The sequence below is a fragment of the Taeniopygia guttata genome, chromosome 28, assembly GCF_048771995.1.
Source record: "Taeniopygia guttata chromosome 28, bTaeGut7.mat, whole genome shotgun sequence".
NCBI classification, from domain to species: Eukaryota; Metazoa; Chordata; class Aves; order Passeriformes; family Estrildidae; genus Taeniopygia; species Taeniopygia guttata.
In genome coordinates, this window is record NC_133053.1 from 1,219,221 (window position 1) to 1,241,974 (window position 22,754).

General features: G+C 60.3%; 4 protein-coding genes across 4 annotated transcripts; 2 read left to right on the top strand and 2 right to left on the bottom strand.

The window, feature by feature from the left end:
- Window positions 1–218: 218 nt before the first annotated feature.
- Window positions 219–8,075, bottom strand: LOC140680796 (heterogeneous nuclear ribonucleoprotein M-like). Its single transcript, XM_072919489.1, has 3 exons — window positions 7,843–8,075; window positions 5,628–5,797; window positions 219–432 (listed from the first exon to the last, which is right to left on the bottom strand). The coding sequence occupies exons 1-3, from the start codon at window positions 8,058–8,060 to the stop codon at window positions 368–370; spliced, it is 453 nt and encodes a 150-aa protein (XP_072775590.1). The 5' UTR covers window positions 8,061–8,075; the 3' UTR covers window positions 219–367.
- Window positions 8,076–8,776: 701 nt separating this feature from the next.
- YJU2 (YJU2 splicing factor homolog) lies at window positions 8,777–15,223 on the top strand. The gene is made up of 8 exons (XM_030256771.4): window positions 8,777–8,909; window positions 9,390–9,490; window positions 10,478–10,622; window positions 11,323–11,457; window positions 11,659–11,840; window positions 12,245–12,365; window positions 13,455–13,620; window positions 14,519–15,223. The coding sequence occupies exons 1-8, from the start codon at window positions 8,886–8,888 to the stop codon at window positions 14,608–14,610; spliced, it is 966 nt and encodes a 321-aa protein (XP_030112631.4). The 5' UTR covers window positions 8,777–8,885; the 3' UTR covers window positions 14,611–15,223.
- Window positions 15,224–15,970: 747 nt separating this feature from the next.
- On the top strand, window positions 15,971–19,639 carry SHD (Src homology 2 domain containing transforming protein D). The gene is made up of 6 exons (XM_032743805.3): window positions 15,971–16,422; window positions 16,997–17,081; window positions 17,162–17,374; window positions 17,674–17,812; window positions 18,544–18,663; window positions 19,410–19,639. The coding sequence occupies exons 1-6, from the start codon at window positions 15,973–15,975 to the stop codon at window positions 19,594–19,596; spliced, it is 1,194 nt and encodes a 397-aa protein (XP_032599696.3). The 5' UTR covers window positions 15,971–15,972; the 3' UTR covers window positions 19,597–19,639.
- A 571-nt stretch (window positions 19,640–20,210) lies between these two features.
- LOC121468081 (uncharacterized) lies at window positions 20,211–22,322 on the bottom strand. Its single transcript, XM_072919234.1, has 5 exons — window positions 22,151–22,322; window positions 21,332–21,691; window positions 20,895–20,921; window positions 20,711–20,803; window positions 20,211–20,527 (listed from the first exon to the last, which is right to left on the bottom strand). The coding sequence occupies exons 1-5, from the start codon at window positions 22,185–22,187 to the stop codon at window positions 20,211–20,213; spliced, it is 834 nt and encodes a 277-aa protein (XP_072775335.1). The 5' UTR covers window positions 22,188–22,322.
- Window positions 22,323–22,754: the final 432 nt, after the last annotated feature.

Consider the following 22,754-nt stretch of genomic DNA (forward strand, 5'->3'; position numbering starts at 1 on the left):
TGGACTCAAGGCCTATGAAGGCACTGAACATTTACATTTAGGAATTTATCTCGCTCTACTGGCCAGGACGTGGAGTTTGCAGCACCTGCTGTTGCACCCTGGCCCTTCCAAACTCAGCCAACCACTCGAGTGACTTTTCCAAAGCACAGGAATATTCCAGAGCCCTGTCCTGCCTGCTGGGCTCCAGGGTCACACGGCCAACGCCAACGGCACGCAGGGAACAGCTCCTGATTGCAGAGCCCACCCCACCTCCTCCCATCCCACAGCACTCCTGACCTAGAGCCACTGCACATCCACACCCTGAGCCTCCCTGGCCTTCTGTCCAGCACACAGAAACATTTCAGGTAGAAAATCCACAAAGAAACTCTCAAACACTTACCCTTGACTTTCCTTCAGCGTCCATTAAGAGCTCCACGTATGTTACCTCACCAACTACAAATCAGATTCCAGACGACACAGATACCAAGGGAGAAAAGCCAAGAAAACAATGGGAATTTAGAACAATCAACAACCGTGTATGGAGCCTCTGCCTTATAAGAAAGCCCAGAAACACTCCATGTTCTCTAGACCACAAAACTGGACAATTACAGGTATGCAGTAAAGGCTTCAAGCACTTCGATATGTTCTTGGTTTTCCTCCACCTCAAAGCCAGAGATTTCCACAGTTCCCTGGATCTTTAGTGCCCACTCGGTACCTGAGGCAATCCAAACCCATGGGAAAGGCTGCAGGAACAAGTTTCCTTCACTTGCCACAGGATGCAGTCCTGGCTCCATAATCCACAATTTCAAGTGACTTTTTTTTCTCAGGATTTAAGACAAAAAAGGAGTCACACTGAACCAACAGATCAAGAGATCACTGCCTGCCATTTATTTTAACAGGTTTTCGTTAAGTTACAATAAATTCTATTTTAGCATTAAAATCTACTACATTTGTTCTCAAGGCAAAACTGTCAACAGCAAAAGGCAAAAGACAATGGAAAACTCCACCTGCCCTTTCCTCACAGGATTGGGATTGCCTCTCTAGGACCAAATAACCCTGGCAGGGACCTCCAGAAAACCACTACCCAAACGGCTGCTGCCTTTGAAGGGACTGGCATACAGAAGAATGCAATAAACACTTTTTTTTTCCCTTTTATTTTTCCTTCTTGGTTTTAGAAGTCCTAGGGTTTAAATTTAAACTAGGAGGACACCGAGCTGCATTATCTGGACAGTGGAATGTTTTATTTGTGGGAAACCACGAGCCAGTTGAGTATGAATAGTTGAACTGGAACTTCAGAAGACTCTGCCAGGGACAGAGGGAGGTGTTCAGCCTGACCTCCCCCAGGGCCCAGCAATTTACAGGACTGGGTATCACTGTGGAAAACTGACACCCTGGAAGGGCTCTCTTGAAGCTGGAAAAAAAAGAGGAATGCTTAACAAAAGCACCGATTTGTAATCTCCATTTCTTATTTTAAACAATACTTTAGCAGTAAGAGCATTCCAGCCAGAGAACAGGATGAACAGCTCTGATCCACTCAGGATAATGTCTGAGGCTGGAAAAGGCTGACAAATCCCTCTGAAAGGGACTCCACTGGAGTGTCCACTATCATCCACAGCTCCAGCAGCTCCATCCATGTTGGTATCAAGCCTAACAAGGAATTCCAGCCTGTAATCCCTTTGAGCTCCTGCAGCACACATGGGATTGTCCCCAAGGAGTCCCGGGAGGGGGGTTCAGCACTGCCATGAGGTTCTGACGCCATCCAGCTCAAACAGCAGCAGCCAGAGTCCAAGCACACCTGGGGCAGGAATGCAAACAGATTCACCAATTCTTCCCAGGTGAGCTCCACTCCAAAACCTCTCCGAGCCACAGCTTCCAGGTCTGGCATTCCCTGAAGCTGCAGAGCCCCCAGAGCGAGGGCTCTCCTCTCCCAGACACCTCACCTACAGCTCCTCACACACAGCTCCCAAAGGAGCTTGCCAAGCTTGAGGATATCCAATACAATTGAACATCTGCTCTTGTAACCAGTCCCTGACTCTGAACCACAAGACCTCCAGGAATCTCTTGGGAAGTTGAGTCTGTGCCAATTTTGCTCAGAGCTTTCTGCTGGAGCCTTATAGACACATGAAAATCTAAATATCCAGCCTGAAGTAGCTGCTTTGCTTTAAAGGACATCTGAACTTCCTGAAGAGCCCAGATTCAGAGCAGCAGGAGAGGGGAATGACACACTCAGTGCAACAGCTCTGAGCCAAGACAGAGCCCAAAAACACTGCCATGAAAATGCACTAATTTCACCTTAAACTGTGTAAAAGGAACCAACCCAACCCCTCTGCCAGGAGAACATCGTCTGTGGCTGGCAAAGGAAATATTTTTTAAGAAGCTAGGCTGGATCACATTTTATTTGGAGTTTTGGGGTTTTTTTCTAGATCCCAAACCACAGGATGCCATGGAAAAGTACCAGGAGCAGATATCCATGTGCTAGACCAGGATAAATGCCCAGTGATCTTGGCAAGATTCCCTTCTGCCAGAGAACAGCTGGATTCTGTCAGGGAACATCCCATAGCCACAAGTGGAGAAACTTCATCCAAGCACAAAAACTGTTACTTCAGGAGCTTCCTAAGGGAGGAAACATCCAAAAAACACTGGCTCCAAGTCACTGCAGGTTTAATTAATGAACACATTCCCCATGGTGTCTTTAAGACTTAATGTAGAGGAGACTGATTTATGGATTTATTTAAACCTCACACCTACAGTTTGAAAATGCAGTTTTTCCCAAACCAAGAGACTGGAGCAGAATTTACTGCAATAACCAGAAATCCAAACTGAAGGAAGCTTCAGCATAATTTATAACAGTCATTATTTTTAATCCTCTTTAAAACTTTGTATCACTTCCCAAAGTTTATCAGTACAGAAAATGTCAATGTTCAAGCTGGGCTGCTCCAGCAGAATTCCAATACTCCGCAGGGCCTGAACAGGAAGCTCAGATCAGGATTCACAGGGTGACCTGAGGCCCTGAAGACACATCTGGGAACTCCCCAGAACAAGCTCAGAGAGAAATAACTTTAGGTTGGGCAATTTGATTTTAACAGTTTGTGACAAACCAAAGAGCTCTGAGAGGTGTGAAAGATGCAGAGAGGGAAGTGGGAGCAAGCACAGAACTGGGACAAGGGAAATGCTCTGTAGCAGTTATTCCTTGGCCTCCAGGGCCAAAAGTAAATACTACATATGGAAGGAAAACCCCAAAGTGGCTGGATGTCTTCTCATCTTCTGAAGAACAAGTGATCCAAGAATATCAAAAAGCTTCACACTCCCAGTGTGAGGCAAAGCAGGGCTGGCCACAGCTCTTCCCTCATTTACAGGTGAAAGCTTGGGACAGGCAACCCCTGAAAAGTTAGAGGGGAGAGAAGAGGAGCAAGTTTTACACATGCAAAGCTTTGTCTGAAAAGGGAGAAGGAAAACCTTCCCAAAGCAGAGACAGCAGTCAGCAATTCTGTCACAGATGGGGAAAGGACACTTCCCTTTTGCAAGGGAACACCCAGAGTGGTGATTTAGGCTCTTGAAGAGCTCAGGCAGCAGAGGGAGTGAAAAGCTCCCTGCAGCCAGGGAAGGACTGAGATTCCTTGGAGAGATGGTGAATGCCCAAGGGAAACAGAGCAACTCATCAGAGACTTCAGCAAACGGAAGGGGGAACAGGCCAAGGGCAGGACAGCACATTCCTTCCCATCCCTCCCTCCCTGACTCCCCAGTACTCCACACTGTGACCAGATCCTGGGGACTCTGCAGTGAGCTAACACCTTGTGTCTGCCAGCAAAACGAGGGAGTTCCAAACAAGAACATCTCTTCATTCCATTACCAACATTCCCACTGCATACCTGTAATTGAGTTTCTCCAACCAATCCACTGGGATGGCCGAGCCACGGCGTGAGGAGAGACAGAGAGGTGGCACCTGGAGCAGCCAGGCCGCTCCCAGGCTGCAGGAACAGCAGCAGCTGCTGCACACACGGCACCTCCCCGAGCTGAGCTCCTGCTGCTACAGCCCCTTCTGCAGGGGGCCCAGCCCTGCAGACCCTCACACACCCAGGGTTTCCCCTTGGGCAAGAATTCCACCTGCTCCCAGAGCCTGGGACGTTTGGCCTGGCGTTCTTACGCTTCCGAAGCAAGCATTCCAACGGGTCGGAGTTTTCCTGGGGCTTGGAACTGCTCTGCCTCGGGGCAAGGACTGAGCAAGGCCGAGCACAGCACGAGAGCAGCAGTTTGGGAGAAGTCCAGAACAACTCCATGGCAAGTCCAAACTGTTGGGATTCATCAGCAGTGCCAAACCCCAGGAATGATCCCAGTTTGAGCAGGACAAGCCCTGCAGCCAGAAGGAAAAGGCTCCAACGTTCCCCTAGGAGCATCTGCTGGAATGAGCAGCTGAACAGCCCGGCAGGAAACAATCTCAGCCTGGCCTCTGCCATCCACGGGAACTGGAGAGAAACCACCAGACACTGGGAACGGGATTCAACACAGCACGGAGTTGGACATCTCCTCACCCGAACACCAACGGATCTGGGGCAGCCACGGGGCAGGGAGGGGCCCATCCATAATCAGGGCCTGCTCAAGCAGCCCTTGAGGCTGACACTGCTGCCATGGCACAAAACCACTGCTGGCTCTCAAACAGCCCCTCATTAGGGAAGCTCCCAGTCTGTTCCACAGATTCATTCCCTTTTGCCTCCAAAGACAAACAATTGAAACCCTCTGGAACTTTGTTTTCCCCTTCTTTAGGCCACACCTCAAACACCTGAACTGCCGGTCCTTGCCCAGCTCCAGCACAATGACCACTGCCCACTACCCTGGCTGATGCTCTGGATCCAGAAGTGCCCCACAGGAAATGTTGTGCTGTTACTCTGAACTTGGTTTAGACATTTTAAGGCTGGAGAAGCCAAGGATTTTCTTGCCACTCCACTGCACTTCCAAGGTGACTCAAAAACTAGAAAGATGGGCACCAGCCTGAAAAAATGACACTAATTTAGCCTTGTCACTACCTGAGTACTCAGCTCAATCTCTTCATCTTCCTCAAGAGACGAAGATGTTCAGGTCAGCAAAAGCAGCTCCCATCCACATGGGAATTAAAGAGAATTGTGGAAGTGGGAACACCACAAACCTGATTTCCAAAACCCTGATTCTGCTGCAGCACATGCCAAAGCACCAACCTGATTTTGCAGGTCACCCTTAAATACACTGAACTGCAACCAATGGCAGAATGGCTCTTGAAGCCAGCCCAAACCCCTCCGAATTTGGGGACACAGCTGGATATCCACACACCAGAGCAGGACATAACCACCTGAATGCCCAAAAAACATTCAAATGCTTCAGAAAGTTCTGCTGCACTTCGAGGCTAAAATCTGCTGAAAGCCTGGGCTTGGATCCCTAAGGAAAACACTGCTAATCCTGGGATGAGGCTCTAGCAGCCGTGTGCCACAGGCCTCCACAGGAACCATCCCCTGGAAGGCTGCCAGGGACGGAGGTTGTGCAACACCCAGAAGGCTTCGGGAAGAGCTTTTCCAAACTCGTGTGGCCGAGTGCACCCAGAGGTGCAAGTGCTGAGCTACAGCCAGAGGCAGGCACGGGCTGGAGCGCAGGGCAGCCTCTCCACCTGAGCTGCACTTTACCTTTCTCTTTGACCAGGTCCTTCAGCGACTGCCACTTGACGTCGAAGGGGATGTTGGTGATGAAGGCTCGGTACCTCTTGGCGGGGTTGGTGTAGGGCTCAAAGCGGTTCCCTCCCCTCTTCATCCCCTTCTCCTTCTTCTTCTCATTCGGGGTCGGGCGCTCGCCTTCGCTGCAAGGAGAGAAGGCCTGTGAGCTGCTGGGGACAGAGCAGTGCCACCACCTCCAGCTGGGACAAAACCAGAGCTGAACCACTCAACTCCAGAGCAGTTTGGATGGGAAGGGAAAAGCCCAGACCATCCTGAAAGGAAAAAAACAAACCATGGGAACAAAAAAGCTTCAGCCTCAGTCTTACATAATTCCCTTCACTAATCCAATTAATCTCCTTGCTCAATCAGTGCTGCTGAAGAAGATGCACCAACTTGAGGAGGAATTCAGAACACATCAGATAAAAAAGCTGAAGTTTCTACAATCTCTCTGTCCTGAACTTTTCCCAACCTAGCACCTGTACAAGCCCTGCAAATCCCAGGTCAGAAATCCCAGCTCCATCCCTTCAGGACCATTTCAATCCCTGAACAGACACAACAGCCTGCAGGGAAACAGGAAATTAAGAATGTAGAGACCTCTGAAGGTTTTTATTTGAGGGTGTTCCCTGCTTCTATCACCCAGCAGCCAAAGTGATGGAAATTTTCCAGTCTTTCTCTCACTGAATTTTTTTTTAAGTCTCTTTATTAATGAAATAATTAAAACTCCAAGATTAGACTTGAAATAGGACAATCCTTTTCCCACTTTAATTTCTGTTTGGTTGGTGAAGTAACACAAAATGGAATTGTGTTAAAAGCTGCACTCTGATTTCAGTTGTTATCTCTTAAACTGGATTTCCCCAAGGCCACTGAGAATTTTGGTGTTATCCCTGTGGAAGTGAGAGCTCTGCCACGTGGAGCTGAATATTCCAAACACAACTGCACCTGCAGACACAAACAAATTCCCTGGAGGTATCCCAAGTGCAACAAGGTCAGGAAAAATAAAACCACAGCAGAAGGATCCCTTTATTTGTACTTCCAGGAATGAACCGGCTCCTCATGGAGACAAACTGCTGATTCCATGTTCCCAGGAGTGGTGGGAACAGAATCCAGGGTGGGAACACCCTTCCCTGTCCCTGGGATCAGGAATGTCTCTGCCCCTGCCTGGCTCGAGCTGCACAGTCAATGAAATTGTGTCTGTCAGGATTTTATTGCTCAAAGCACAGTCTGACTGTTCTCCAATGGAAAAAAAAAAATAAATGGATCTTTTTCCCCTAAAGCGACACTTGGAAATCTGTTCCTGGGCTCGGGAAACACAAATCCAAGCTCGGGTCTGCAACAGGAATCGCAGCACACCAGGTTTAACCTGATTCTTATCACCCCGCCATGAAACGAGGCCAAAACCGCCCTGAGGGAGAGAAGTTCTTTTTATTCTGCGGATTTGGTACCAAAACCGGCTTTGCCAACTGTGGAATTTTCATCGAGCATCCACATGAGGAAGTGAGAAGCAGCTGAGGCTTTTTGCGCCCTTCATCCCCACGTTTAGAGCCGGAACTGCAGCGCTGCCGATTCTGGTTTAAATTTCTCTAACGTTTTACCGGCAGCAGCCACCGGGACTGTGCAGCCCCTCCCCGGCACCACCTTAAGCTCTCACCCTCGAGGTGTTTGCGCTCCTAAATCCCCTCACGCTCAAATTACCTCCAAAAAGGCGCACGCCGGGCTCCAAAGCGTGCAGGATGAGGGAGGCACTGAGAGCAACAGAGCTGTTAAAACTTTCTGACAGCACAGAAAGTAATGAACTTACACATCCCCACCCTGGCACAGCCTGCTCCCCCCTGGGGGAACCGAAACTCCACCAGAGCTGAGCAGCGGGGATGCTGAGGGGATTCTGAGAGAATGGATGGGGGCGACCCCAGGGCTCCCTGCCCGCCGGGACCGGGCCCGCAGCGCCGCGACTGCCCCGGAGGCGCCTTCGGAACGGCCCCGCCCGGGATCCCGAGGCGCGCCCGGAGGGAGCAGCGGCCGCAGCGCCAGGAGAGGCCCCGCAGCGGAATCCACCTCGCCGGGACCCCTCGCCGGGACCCCTCGCCGGCCCCGGCCCGTCCCGCTGCCCTCAGGCCGGGCCCCGCAGCGGGGAGGCCGCACGCGGCCCCTCGGCCCCACCGGCAGCGCGGCTCCTCACGACCCCCCCTACCTCTTGGGGGGCGGCCCCCCCGCGCCGGCCGCCCCGTTGGGCGCTGGCGGAACCGCCGCTGCCGCCGCGGCCGCCGCCGGGGGCGGCTCCATTTTGCCGGGGGCGCTCTGCGAGGCCGCGGCCGCCGCCATTTCCCAGCGCGTCCTTTGTGTGGGGAGCGCGGGGCACGACGGGACGGCGCCGCCGCCCGGGCCGCCAGGGGGCGCCGCGCCGCGCATGCGCGCCAAGGGGAAGGAGCGGCGGGAAGCGCGCGGGAGCCGCCGCGCATGCGCAGTGAGGCGGCACCGCCGGTAATGGCGGCTCCGCGCGGGCGCGGTGTTGGCGGCGCCGTGCAGGAGGGGCACGTAGCACCGGGGAGTGGGGATCTGAGAATGCGCAGCGCTGCTGCCACGAGGTGCGGGCGGGGCTGGCGGCAGCGGCACCCGGGACTGCCGGCGCTGGCGGCTCAGGCCGTGGGAGGCGCGTACGGAATGGCGGCAATGGCAACGCCGCATGCGCAGTGCGGCCGTGCCGTACAGCATGGCTGCCACGGGCTGCGCGTGCTCAGTGGAGTGAGCGGAAAAAAAAACAGCTGCAAACTCAAAATGACTCCGAGTCCTCAGTTTTTAGCAATAAAGTGACACTTTAAACGCAAACAGACTGTTTGGTGACTTTTATCTACTCGATGGATATGTGTGATGGGACATCAGGGGAGGCCGGGGCCCCGTCCCGTGGTGCTGTGAGGAAGCCGCGTTTTCCCAGCCCCGCGTCGCAGCTCCGGCGTTCCCCAGCCGGAGGAGGAGCACAGCCAGGAGACAAGAACACGCGGAACCTCTTGTGAGGCCGCGGCTCTCCGGCGGACTCTTGGCTGGGTTGTACACCCGCCGTGGGCACTTCTGTTGACAGACAGCTCGATTAGCCAATAACAGACGAGGAACGGGGAGGCCGCGGCTCGCTGCGCCAATGAGCGGCGGAGGGGGCGGGGCCACGCCCGGAAGCGGCGCGGGGCGCGGGGGCAGCAGCGGCGGCACCGGCGGCACCGGCGGTCGGGAGAAACCGCAGCGATGTCGGAACGGAAAGTGCTGAACGTGAGTTGGAGAGGAATCCCCGCCAAGGGGCCGGGCTGCGCCAGGGGAGGGCTCCCCGAGGGCGCTGGGGCGGTCCCCGGTGGTTCAGGAGTCGCTCCCGGGATCAGTCCCGGCTGTGCCCGGTGCCCGCCTCGCCACCAGCCCAGAGCACCGAGTGCCCGTCCCGGCCGTCCTTGGACACCTCCAGGGATGGAGGCTCCTGTCGCTGTTCCCGAGCCCCACCTGGCTGCAGCCTCCTCCCGGTGCTGTGGGGAGTGAGAAGATTCCCGGTGCTCCAGAATTCCCAAATCTGCTCTCGGTCCATAGAAATATTCTTAAATCTTCTCTTTCTCCCTAGAAATATTCCCAGAATTCCCCCCAAACTTGCTCGCTCTCCATAGAAACATTCCCAAATCTTCTCTCCCTCCATAGAAATATTCCCAAATCTTCTCTCTCTCCATAGAACTATTCCCAGAATTCCCAAATCTTCTCTCCCCATAGAAATATTACCCCCCGGACTTCGATCCGGCCAAGATCCCGAAGCTGAAGCTCCCGAAGGACCGTCAGTACGTGGTGAGGCTCATGGCCCCCTTCAACATGAGGTGAGAGCAGCTTTGGAGCCGTGGGGTCACTCATGGAACAATGGGATCACTCATGGAATAATGGGGTCACTCCTGGGATGTGTTGGGGGTCTCCAAGCCCCCCAGTGCCATGGGCAGGGACACTCCACTGGGCTGGAACACCTGGAGGCAGCCAAAGGAAGGAGGAATCTCCTTAGGGGGGCCAGATGTTGGCTCCAGATGTTGCCTGTGGTGGCTCCAGGTGCCCTTTCCGGGCAGGAGGTGCTGGGTGGGGGTGGTTTCCTTCCAGGACCCCACAGGAAGGGTGGAGAGAGACCAGGGACAAGGGACAGAGGGACAGGACACAGGGAATGGCATCCCACTGCCAGAGGGATTCAGTCAAAGAAAGAAACGAGAGTTTCTAGCCAGGCAGGAGCCTGGGACAGAGCTGGAGAAGAATGTAAATAATTCTTTATCTCTCTTGCTTTTCACACTGTTTATAGTTAAGTTCTATCACTGTGCATCAGGCACTCTGCAGCAATGCTGTGGGATGTTTTCACTTCAGGACCAATGGAGTTGGCCCTCACAAAGCTCTGTATAAAGGAGCAGTGTGTTTTGAATAAATCAGAGTTTTACTCTCAGCAGCCTTCTGATCAGAGTCTTCTCATTCCCGTCCTGCCTCGACAGCGACAGATGGCTGCGATTTTGGGATGGAATTCCTGCTTGGAGGCTGGGATGGAACTCCCAGAGCAGCTGTGGCTGCCCCTGGATCCCTGGCAGTGCCCAAGGCCAGGCTGGAGCAGCCTGGGACAGTGAAGGTGTCCCTGCCATGGCAGGGCTGGCACTGGGTGGGATTTAAGGTCCCTTCCAAGCCAAACCAATCCACAATTCCCTGATTTTGGGCTTGGTCACCCCCTAAATTTCCAGCAGCAAAACCAACCTGACACAGAAGAAGCCACTTGGGCTGTTACTGGTGCTCATTCCCTGTTTTTCTGACGTGCCCTGGGCCTTTTCCCTGCCCTTGGCCAGGTGCAAGACGTGTGGGGAGTACATCTACAAGGGCAAGAAGTTCAACGCCCGCAAGGAGACGGTGCAGAACGAGTCCTACCTGGGGCTGCCCATCTTCCGCTTCTACATCAAGTGCACGCGCTGCCTGGCTGAGATCACCTTCAAGGTCAGCCTGGCCCCACCATTCCAGCCTCTCCTGCCTTGCAGGAGCTTGGGGTGGAGCCCAGGGAACAGCTGGAGCTGTGCCAGGGTGCTGGGCTGGAGATAGGGAGGTTTTTTTCTCCCCAGGGTGGAGATCAGGAGAAGGTTTTGTTTATTCTGTTTATCTCTACCATGTTCTGCTGCCCTGCCGCAGCTCTGTCCTGCAGGGCAGCATGTGGGGCTCTGCCCTCAGTGGGATGGTACAAACATTAAATACCACAAACTCCCTGTGCTGGATTTACAATAACGTGCCAATATCTGTCACCTACGTTGGACAGTGTGTCCCCAGCCTGAACCAACAGAAAAATGCCAACACCACAGTGAAACATGGAGGGCATGAAGAAGGAGAAAAAGGACAAGACACACCCAATTTCCTCCATCTTGTCCCCTTTGGACCCCTTATCTAGAATCCTAAAATTTTACTTTTGCACCCGTGCCACACTTAATTATTACTTATATCAAACACTCAGAGCTGGTAATTCATCCTGTAAGATTGAAAACTCTTTTCCATGGACAGAGATCACAGCCAGTGTCTCTGGGGCTCTGTCCAGGGGGGTTCCTGACCCCTGCCAGGGTCCCAGGGCAGCCAGAGGGAAGCTCTGGATTCCCACAGGCTGGAGCAGGATCCCCACCCACCCGTGGTTTTCCTGCTGTTCCCCCCTCAGACAGACCCCGAGAACACGGATTACACCATGGAGCACGGCGCCACCAGGAACTTCCAGGCAGAGAAGCTCCTGGAGGAGGAGGAGAAGAGGATGCAGAAGGAGAGGGAAGAGGAGGAACTCAATAATCCCATGAAGGTACAAGGGCTGCAGGAAAACCTCTCCCACTCTGCCTGACTCTCCCCAGCCACAGCAGTGACTTTGTAGCCATTCAGACTTTCCTGTCCTACCCAAAAATGAGGATGAGGAGGGTCCTCTTGTGCTTCATCCAGCGTTGGGAGGTGTTGGAAGCTCCTGTCAGGTTCTGCTGCCTCAAATATCCCAACTTATCCCACCCAGGTCCTGGAGAACCGAACCAAGGACTCCAAGCTGGAGATGGAGGTCCTGGAGAACCTGCAGGAGCTGAAGGAGCTGAACCAGCGCCAGGCCAACGTGGATTTTGAGGCCATGCTGAAGCAGTACAAGGAGCTGGAGGAGGAGCAGAGGCGCAAGGAGCAGGAGGAGGACGAGCAGGAGATGAAGTGAGGGGGCTGGAAGGGCTGGGAGTGGGATGAGCCAGGCTGGGCCTGGGCTGTGCTGAGAGAGGGGGGCTGAGTTACCAGGATTTGGGGGGTGGGAGGAGATCCCAGCCTGTCCTGGCAAAGTGTTCAGGGAGAAGGAGTGGAAGGTCCCTCCAAGCCAGCCAGGCTGGGGTTCTGTGGGATCTGGGCTGCTGTGGGGGGGTCCAGTCCCTCACACGGACCCAGTTTCTGCTCTGGGGTGAAGCTCCAGATCCCAGTGCTCCCACCCCTCAGGATGGAACCTGATCCCATAGAACCCCCTGGAAAGGGGGATCCCGAGGCTCTGCTGCTGGCCCCAGCTCCCCTGGAGCAAGCAGGGCCTGGCAGTGGGATGGATCCAGCTCCAACACTCTCTGTCCCAGCAGGGCCATGCTGGAACAGGCCCAGAACCGCCGGCTCCTGGTGGATTCCGACTCTGACGAGGAAGCGGCAAAACCCCTCCCCAATCCCACAGCCCGGACAAAACCCACGGACATCCTGCAGGAGGTGAGAGAGGCACAGCCTGCCCAGCCCTTCCCCAGCCCTTCCCCAGCCCCAGTGCTCTGTCCTGCAGCTGTGTGTGCCCATTGTGTCCCTGCTCTGGGTGACACCGGGCTCGTGTCACACTGAGCAGCTCCCAAAGGCCGTGTCCCTGTGCTGAGAGCAGCCAGGGATCGCTTGGGGATTTCAGGCTGTGCCTGGTGACAAATGGAGCTGTCCCCATGCTCCCTTCTGAGCTCTGCTGGGCCCTGCTGCTGCTTCAGGCTGGGCCAGCCTCTCCCTGGGCTGTGCTTTGGATTCGGGCAGAACAAAAGAGCTCCCAGAGCCCGGCCTGGAGGGAGGGATTATCCCAACAAACAGCCCTGCCCTCTCCCCCTATCAATCCCTGCCCCAGGGCCCCGTGTCTGCTGGGCTGGATCAAAGCTGCCGTGCCTGGGGTTAATGCCAGCCGTGGTCCCTGGCCTGGCACTAATCCCAGAGCCCAGGGCACTCAGTTGGTCCCTGGCCTGGCACTAATCCCAGTGCCCAGGTACTCAGTTCCGTGGCTGGACCACCTGCGGGCACCCAGGGCTGCTTCAGCCCCAGGGCTGCTCAGTGGCCTTGAAAGGAGCTGATAAAACAGAGAGAAAACAACTTTTATCCGGGCAGGGAGGGATAGGACACGGGGGAATGGTCTGGAATGGAAGGGGAGGGTTGGATGGGGTTTAAGGAGACTTTGGAATTGATTGCCCAGAGAAACTGTGGCTGGAAGTGCCCAAGGTCAGGTTGGACAGGCCTTGGAGCAATGTGGGATAGTGAAAGGTGGGACTGGATGGGCTTTAAGGTCCTTCCAAGCCAAACCATCCTGGGGTTGTTTTCTCTGCCTCCTCAGCACCCTGGGGCCATCCCAAGGCTGGGTTTGGGTCTCTGGCAGTGGGACATGGATCTCCAGGGGCAGCTTTGCAGATCCACATCCCTGTTTGTCCGGCCTGAGCCAGCCCTGCAGGGGCAGAACTCCCCCTCAGGCCCCTCTCCTCGTGTCTCTGCTGGTTTTATCCCCATTTCCCCCACATCCCCTCCAAGCTGGAGCCCCCTGACCCTGGCTGTGCCCCACAGGACCCCCAGCCCCAGAGCAAGAAGCCGAGGACGGAGAGCTGGGAGCGCAGCGTGGGCAAGCTCAGCACCAAGGCCCAGCTGGCCGGGCTGGTGGCCCGCAGGAAGCAGAAGGCAGATCCTGCCCTGGATAACGGGATGGAAACCCAAGGCACCACGGCCAGCACCGGTACCTGCCCCGGGCTGGGCCCTGGAGGGGCTCTGGCAGCTCCTGAGGGGGGTTTGGCTCCGTGCTCAGAGCCTGGGCTGGGGTTCCTGGTGGGGTGGGGTGGGAGCAGGGGGTTGTCCCCCTTTCCAGGAGCTTCCTGGTGAAGGTGAGGCTCCTTCCTGGCTCTTGGCTCTCAGCCACAGCCTTGGGGACGGACTGGCAGGGCCAGGACAAAACAGCAGATAGAGCCCTGGGAACGTCACAACAGCTCGATAGGGGTGGAACAGCAGGAGAGCTGCTTTGGTTTGGGGTCTGGTGATAAATCCTGCCCTGCTCTGGAGCTGGGAGGCTTTAAGGAGCACAAAACAAGCTGGAAGGCTTTGCAGCACCTCAGTGAGCTGCCCAGCAAGCCAGGGGATCCATGGGTTTGGGGAAGGACATGAGGGATGGATTTGCTCTGGGCTGGTTGATCCTAAGCCTTTGGCTTAGTGAGAGTTCCCCTGCCCTCAGGAGACCCTGGGAAGGGACAGCTCCTGGAGGTGTCCCCTTTTCCTTCCCCAGCCACCTGCTCCTGGCTGCTGTCCCAAGGACCAGGCTGGTGGGAGCCCAGAGCTGGTTCCTCTCCCCCTTTCCAGGGTCTGGAATCTCCCAGGGGGCTGTGGAGGGAGAAGGGGGGTGGTCCCAGACCTTGGTGCTTCCCACAGGGTGAAGGAGGGAGGCTCCAGCCGAGGGGTGCAGGAGCTCTTTATCCACCTGATTTATCCTCCCTGACCTCAGGGTCCATCCAGGGATGAGGCTCCACTCGGGATCTCTCCAGCTGTGAGCAACCAGCCAGGCTGGTGTTCCCAACACTGGGAATTGCCCTGGGGAGGCTGGACCTGACCAGATCCTCTCCCTCCCTCCCTCCCTCCTCTTCCAGGCTCGCTTCCAGCAGCAGCAGCAGCAGCAGCCACGTCCTCGCTGGGCTTGTTGGGAGCCTACTCAGACAGTGAGGACAGCACCAGCGACTGAGGAGCCAACGGGGCAGGGACAGGGCAGGGACGGGACTGTCCCCGCTCCCTGCTGCTCCTGCAGCCCCACACCGAGCTGGCAGCACAGCCAGGGGCACGGGGATCCCGCTGCCACATCCTGCCGTGCAGCAGCAGCAGAGGGAAGGTGTTTTCCTGCAGCAGGAACCCCCGGCAGCGTGTCCCAGCCCTGCTCCCAGGATGTGTTTGGAAGTGCCAGGGCTGGACAGGACTCTGGTGTGTCCGTTCTGGGGGTGCCACTGCCCTCAGCCCTGCAGTGATCGTGCCCAGGTCGGGTTTAGGGTGTCCTGTTTCCCCCCAGCAGGGAGGGGACCTTGGAGCTGTCCTTCCCACCGGGGTGCAGGGGTAGGTGGGCACTCAGCCCCCCTCCTTCACCTCACCACCAGCTGGTTCTGTCCCGGGGTGTCTCAGATGCCACCTTTGCACACAGCCAGGGGCTCCTGCAGCCCCTCACTGCGGGGACAGGGCTGTCCTGCCACCACCAGCCCCCCCAGATGTCCCCCACAAATCGGGGACAAATCCCTCCCCGCCGTTCGGGCTCCAGCAGCCACAAGTCCGGAATAAACGGGATCTGGCAGAGCCAGATCAGAGCTTCATCCTCCAGAGAGTGATTTGTACGTGGGCACTGTCGGATCCTGCCCCAGGGACCCCCCCAGTGCCCACCCACCCCAAGCACGGCTCCCCTCACCCATGGCCACTAACTTCCCCCTCATCAAGGCACCCACCTCTAATTGCTGAGCAGCCTCTGGCTAATTAACACCCTCACAGAGGGGTGGGGGGTGGGCTCTGGGGCATCAGGGAGAGCTGGGCAGAAGGGCAGCCCCCCCATCCCAATTAGCATTCTGTGCACATGCCTTAATTAGCCTCTTCAAATATTAATGCTGGCCACTGGGCTCAGCCCGGGACTGGGGGGGCCTGAGGGGGGTCTCTGGCCGTGTCCTCCCAGATGTGTCCCCCACACTCCCCAGCTGTCACCACCCTCCCAGCACCGGGTGGGACCCCAGAGGGACCCCGAGAGGGACCTTTGTTCTGGGGACAGACAATGCCAGGAGGGGACTTGGGGCAGGGCTGGGGGGCTCCCAACCTCCTGCCCCCAGTGTGGTGTCTGAGCCCCCCAAACCGCGCGGCAGAGGGGGAGCAGAGCCCCCCGTGCCCCCCAGGACGAGCTCCCCGGGGTGGGTGACAGAGCTGGGGGGGGTCCTTGTTCCCCCCAAAACCCTGCAACCCCCAGCCCCGTGGCAGGAGGGGATCCCATCGTGGGGTCTGGGGGTCCCGGTGACCCCCCCTCCTTCTCCCGCTGTCACTCGGGGGTCCCGGTGCCCCCCGCCACTCGCGGGGGGGGGGGATGAGCCCCGCGGGGTCCCGCCGTGTCGCCCTCGCTGTCCCTGCCGGTGTCCCCTCGGTGGTCTCGCCCCCCCGTGCCGGTGCCCCCGGCGAGGCGGGGGATCGGGGGGGGATCGGGGGGGGATCGGGGGCTCCGGTCCGCGCCGCGCGCGGCGGCGACACAAAGCGGCTCCGGCGGCGGCGGCGGCGGCGGCGGCGGGGGGGGTCCCGGCGGGTCCCGGTGGTCCCGGTGCCGCTCCCCGCCATGGCCAAGTGGCTCCGGGAGTACCTGGGCCGGGGGGCCCGGCGCTCCCCCCCGCGCCCGCCCCAGCCCGACTACAGCGGTCCCGGGGGTGCCCCCGCCGCCGCCGCCCCCGGAGCCGCGCTCCGCGGCCCCGCCGCCTCCCCGCGCCGCCGCCTCGTGCGGGTGGGGGGCGCGGGGCCGGGGGGCGGCCCCCGCTGCCTGCAGCAGGTACGGGCGGGGGGCACCGGGAGGGCACCGGGAGGGCACCGGGAGGGCAGCGGCGGGTACCGGGGGCACCGGGCGGGAGCGGCAGCCGAGCGCCGGGAGCGGGGAGGGCGGCGGAGGGACCGAGGGGTACGGGGGGGCAGCGGGTGGGGGGCACCGGGAGCGGGAGGAACGGGGGGTCGGGCAGGTGGTAATGGGGCAGCGGGGAGAACGGGGGAGCGGAGAACGGGGGGATCTGGGGAGCGGAGGGGATGGGGGGAGATGGGGAACGGGGATGGGGGCCGGGAAAGCGGGATGGGGAACCGGGGAGAGCCAAGGGGTCGAGGGGCAGCCAGGGAGGATTTGGGGTCACTGGGAGAGGAAACTGGGGGGTGGCTGGAGTCACTGGGAGAGGGGGAAGGGGAAAGGGGAAAGGGGCTGGGGGACAAAGGGACCAGCTGGGCGGGAGTGGGGACGGGGCTGGGGACACCCTTGTCGGGGATGTGGGAGCCCCAAGGGTCCCGTGAGGGCACCCAGGGACCGGGGGGCTGCCGGGGGGACAGTGGGGGTCCCGTCCCACCCGGAGCCCTCCCCGCAGGGCCCAGGGGAGAGCGAGTACTCCGAGCCCTTCGAGGGGGAGCAGGACCCGGCGGCCGAAGGCGGCTGCGACGAGGAGGCCACAGGTGGGTGGTGACACCCCGGGCACCCCCAGCACCCCGCGGGGGTCCCGGGCGCCTCCCACCGCCCCGTTCCCCATCCCCAGGGTGCCCGCGGCAGGGCGAGGGCCGGCGGGTGCGGCCGCGCAGGGGTCCCCAACTCTACGACACCCCCTCCGAGGAGTGGGACACGGCCGGGGACGGCCCGGGGGGACCCCCGGCCCGAGAGAGCCGCCTGCCCCGCGACGATGAGCGCCCGGCCGACGAGTACGACCAGCCCTGGGAGTGGAAGAAGGATCACATCTCACGGGCGTTCGCAGGTGACAGTCCCCGGCTGCCACCTCGGGGGAAGCACAGCACCCTTGGGTGCCCCTCCTGGCTCCCTCCTCCTTGTGGGGACCACCCCAGGGTCCCCCAACCCTACATCCCGCAGCTTCCATGGGTATCAGTCCTGGCCCTCAGCACCCCCAGCACCCTGGGGTCCCCCCAACATCCCCTGGCACCCACAGCTCTCACCCCTGCCACCCCTGTGGGTATCCCCCCAGAGCACTCCTGGCCCCTTTGTGGCACTGAGAGGGGGCGGGCAGGGTGGGTGGGTGACACCCCTTTGTCCCTGCAGTGCAGTTTGAGAGCCCCGAGCGCTCCCCCAGCCTGTCCCGGCGGGTGCCACCCTCCCCCCAGACCCCCGGCGGCCCCCGGCCCGGCTGTCCCCCCAGCCCCAGGCACGTGGACACCTCGCTGCCCCTGGAGAAGCAGGCGTGAGTCGGGGGGCATCCCGTGGCGTGGCACCACCAGCATCCACACCGCGTGGCACGGGGGCAAAGCTGGGGAGGAGGAGGTCCCACGGGTGGGTCCTTGTGGGGTCAAGGGTGTCCCGTGGTGTGGCTCCTTGACATGGATGGGTCCCCAGGGGGTGTGGAAGGCCCCATGTCCTGGGTGAATCCCCATGGGGTTGGGTGCTCCACAGGGTCTTGAGTGCCCCATGGCGTGGTTGGGTCCCCCATGGTGTGGTTGGGTGCCCCATGGAGTGTTTGGGCGCCCCATGGCGTGGTTGGGTCCCCCATGGCGTGGTTGGGTCCTCCACGGTGCATTATTGTGCCCCATGGTATGGTTGGGTGCCCCATGGCATGGTTGGGTGCCCCATGGCATGGTTGGGTCCTCCATGGTGCATTATTGTGCCCCATGGTATGGTTGGGTGCCCCATGGCATGGTTGGGTCCCCCATGGTGTGGTTTGGGGCCCCATGGTGTGCTTGGGTGCCCCATGGCATGGTTGGGTGCCCCATGGCATGGTTACCCCTCCGACTCCCTTGGGTGCCAACGCCCTGACTGCCTCCATGCCGTGGAAGGTGCCCCATGGCACAGGAGGTCCCCGTGGGGTGTGGGTGGCTCCCCAGGCCGCAGCGGGCGCCCCGCGTTGCTGACGGGTCCGAGCAGCCGGGAGGGTCCCCGGTGGCACAGGGGGTGCCCGTGTGACCCCGCTGTGCCCAGGTGGTACCACGGCCCCATCGGGCGGGCGGGCGCGGAGACGCTGCTGGCGCTGTGCCGCGAGGGCAGCTTCCTGGTGCGGGACTGCGAGACCAGCCCCGAGGACTACTCGCTGTCCCTCAGGTGAGCGTGGGGGCACGGGCACGGCCCCGGGCTCAGCCCTGCCAGGGAGGCCGTGCCAGGCCGGCGGGGTGGGGGTGGATCAGGGTCCTGCCGTGTTTGGCTGTCCCAGTGTCCGTGGGGATGTGCTGGCATGTGGCCATGCATGGGACGGGCGGGAGGTGACCCGGGATCCCTCACCTGGGGCAGTGCCACCCCCTACCTCTGCTCTGGATGGGGTCCCCATTACTGTCCTCATCCCCACTAGTGTCCACACCTGTGCCTCAGTCTCCATCCCAGTCCTCATCCCCATTCCCAGTCCCTCTTCCCATTCCTATTCCCATCCCAGGTGTCCTCCACCCTATCCCCATCCCCATCCCTATCCCTATCCTTGTCCACCTCCCTGTCCGAGCCTCCACCCTGTTCCTAATTCCTGTCCCCATCCTCATTCCCATCCCATCCCATGGATCCCATCCCATGGATCCCATCCCATCCCATCCCATGGATCCCATCCCATCCCATGGATCCCATCCCATCCCATGGATCCCATCCCATGGATCCCATCCCATGGATCCCATCCCATGGATCCCATCCCATGGATCGCATCCCATCCCATGGATCCCATCCCATCCCATGGATCCCATCCCATCCCATCAATCCCATCCCATGGATCCCATCCCATCCCATCCCATGGATCCCATCCCACCCCATGGATCCATCCCGTGGATCCCATCCCAGTTCCCGTGCCCCACTTCCCGTCCGTCCCGCAGGAGCAGCCAGGGTTTCGTGCACGTGAAGCTGACGCGGACGCGGGAGCAGCACTTCACGCTGGGCCGGGCCGGGGCCGCCTTCCCGTCGGTGCCCGCGGCCGTGGGGCACTACACGGCCCGGGCACTGCCCGTGCGCGGTGCCCGCCACCTGTCCCTGCTCTACCCCGTGGCCGTGCAGCCCCTCTGAGCCCCCCGGACCCCCCCCATTAAAGCCACCCTGTCACATCGGGGCAGTGACGCTGTGATGCCTCCGCGGGGGATTTGGGGACGGGGATTTGGGGAGGAGATCTTGGGATGTGGATGGGGAGATCAGGGACAGGGATGGGGACAGAGGTGGGGAACTGAAATGGGGATGGGGGGGAGAAAGGGATGGGATGGGGATGGGATGGGATGGGATGGGATGGGATGGGATGGGATGGGATGGGATGGGATGGGATGGGATGGGATGGGATGGGATGGGATGGGACGGGATGGGGATGGGGACAGGAATGAGTGCTTTGGTGCATCTTGGTGCCCAACTCTGGTGTCCCTGGGCAAGGCAGGACACGGTGATGGCACTGCCACTGCTGTCCCACCCTGGTCTCATCACCGTGAAGGATCCCCAGGAATGGGGGGGGGTCGAAATGAGTGCCCCCAGCCACGGGCACGGCACGGGGTGGCACTGCCTGGGGTCACCCACGGTGAGGGGCTGGTGGCACTGCCCCCCTTGCTACCCACCCCCCAGCATAGCCCTCGTGTGACACCAAGGAAGAGGCCAGGGGACAACAGACTTGCCCTAAACGAGGGGTTCCAGGGCCGCTGTCACCCCTCGGGCACAGTGACAAGGAGGGGCACAGGATGGCACGGGGCGGGGGGGGACAGAGAGGACGCCGAGGCGGGTGACAGGATGCTGCCAAACACCTTTTTCGGGGGGTTTCCTGGGGAAGGGCAGAGCCGGGGGAGGGTGTGAGGCCCAGCGGGCACCCTCAGGGCCGGGGGGGCAGCGGGGGGGCCCCGTGCCCGCTGCAGCTCCCGCTGGTACCGGCTGATCCCCGGCTCGGGGGGTGGCAGCTTTGGGGGGTCCCGCACCGAGAGGGACACCACGTTCAGGTAGATGGCCGTGTCCGAGGGGACAGCGCCTGCCGGGGGTCACTTGTGTCAGCCAGGACCCTCGGGGGGCACACGGGGTGCCCTGGAGTAGGGGATGGTGGTGGGGGGGCGAGCAGGGGGGTTTGGGGTTAGGGGAACATGGTACAGGTGGGCATGGGGGCGTTTGGAGGATGTGAGGAGTACTGCTGAGGGGAGTTTGGGGACAGAGTTACCTGGGCACCTGTGACAGCAGCGGTGGGCGAGCAGTGCCATCCCCAGGAGGAGGGTGGTGCCCCCCAGGCCCCCCAGGAGCCCCCAGCACAGCGCTGCAAGCACAGCCAGCGGGGTCACCCCCGGCCCCGGGGACATGGGGGTGCGGGGTGGAGGGCACAGCAGGGACAGCGGGGGCACAGTTACCTGCCCGATGTCCTTCAAGGGCTGCTGCTGTGAGGGGAGAGCAGTCAGAGATGTCCCTGTCCCCATCCCTGTCCCCGTCCCTGTCCCTGTCCCCATCCCTGTCAAAATCCCTGTCCCCATCCCTGTCCCCATCCCTGTCCCCATCCCTGTCCCCATCCCTGTCCCCATCCCTATCCCTGTCCCCATCCCCGTCCCTGTCCCCATCCCTGTCCCCATCCCTGTCCCCATCCCCATCCCTGTCCCTCCTTACTGTGGCCACCCAAAACCCCCCAGAAATGTCCCCCAAGGGACCCCACCCACCCCGCTGGTGACCCTCAGTGACCCTCCCGAAGCCCCTCGGCGGTGCCACCTCCCCAGATACCCCCGCCCCCCGCCGAGGAGCCATCCCGGGCTGTCCCGGGCAGTACCGGGCGGTCCCGGGCGGTCCCGGGCAGTACCGGGGGTGACGCGGAGCTCGGTGCCGTTGCCGGTGGCGGAGCCGTGCCGGGGGATCTCCAGGGTCACCCGGCAGAGGTAGCGCCCGCTGTCGTTGCCCTGCACCTGCGACAGGCTGAGGGTGGCCCGGGGGGGGTGCCAGGCCAGCCGGACCCCCGGGGCACGGCGGGGACAGGGGGACAGGGGCAGGGGGGTGCCAAAGCGCAGGCGGGTGGCACAGAGCACCCCAAAAGCCCCGTCCCTCACCCACTCCATCCGCAGCAGGGCCTCGCTCTCGGCCACCTCCACCTGGCACTGCAGGGCCACCGTGCCACCCGTGGTCACCTGCAGCTCGCCCGGGTCCTGGGTCACCCGCAGGGCGCCTGCTGGGGGGGATGGATGGCACCCCCAGCCCCACGGTCCCCCAGGACACCCGTGGGGTGGGGGACGGGGACACTCCAGCCTCGCTGCCCACGTGTCACCTCTGACCACACGTCCCATCCTGTCCCCCACCGCTGTCGCCTTCCTGTCCCCACTGCCGCTGTCTGCCCCCCGCCCTGTCCCCTTCTCATGTCCCCCCATCCATCCATCCATCATCCTCACCTGCTCCATCCTGTCCCCCTGCCGCAGCCGTGTCACCCACCTCTGTCCCCATGTCTGTCCCTCCCTCTGTGTCCTCAGCCCTTCTCTGGTCTCCCCCTTCCTGCCCCATCTGTCACACAGGGCTCAGCCCCGTGCCCCCCCAGTGTCCCCTGGCTGGCCTGTCCCCAACCCCACAGCACAGCCACGGGGTCCCTGTGCTGTCCCCTCTGTCCCCCCAGCCAGCCTTGTCCCCCACTCACCTCCAAGGAGGGGGATGAGGACCCCGAGCTGCCACATCCCCCCCTCCGAGGGGCCGCGTCCCCAAGTGGTGCCAGTCCCCACACTGTCGCTGTCCCCAAAGCCTCCTGGCCCTCCGCGATGTCACCCGGGCCAGCCCACCGTGACATTGTGGCTTCCGGCGGCTGTGGTACGGGGGAGGTGACAGGGACAGAGAGCGGGACCAGGGCGGGGGCAGAGGTGGGGACGGGGATTTGGGCAGGGATGGGGCGGATGTCGGGATGGGGACGGGGACGGGGAAAGCGACTGGAATGGGGACAGGAACAGGGACAGGGATGGCGACAGGCATGGGGACAGGGATGGGGACAGGGATGTGATTGGGGACAGGGATTTGGACAAGGATGGGGACAGGGATGCAGTTGGGGATGGGGATTTGAATAGGAATGGGGACAAGGATGTGATTGGGGACAGGGATGGGGACAGGGATGGGGACAGGGATGGGGACAGGGATGGAGACAAGGACGTGATTTGGGAGATGAGGACAGGGATGGGGACAGGGATGCAGTTGGGGATGGGGATTTGGACAGGGATGGGGACAAGGATGGGGACAGGGATGCAGTTGGGGAC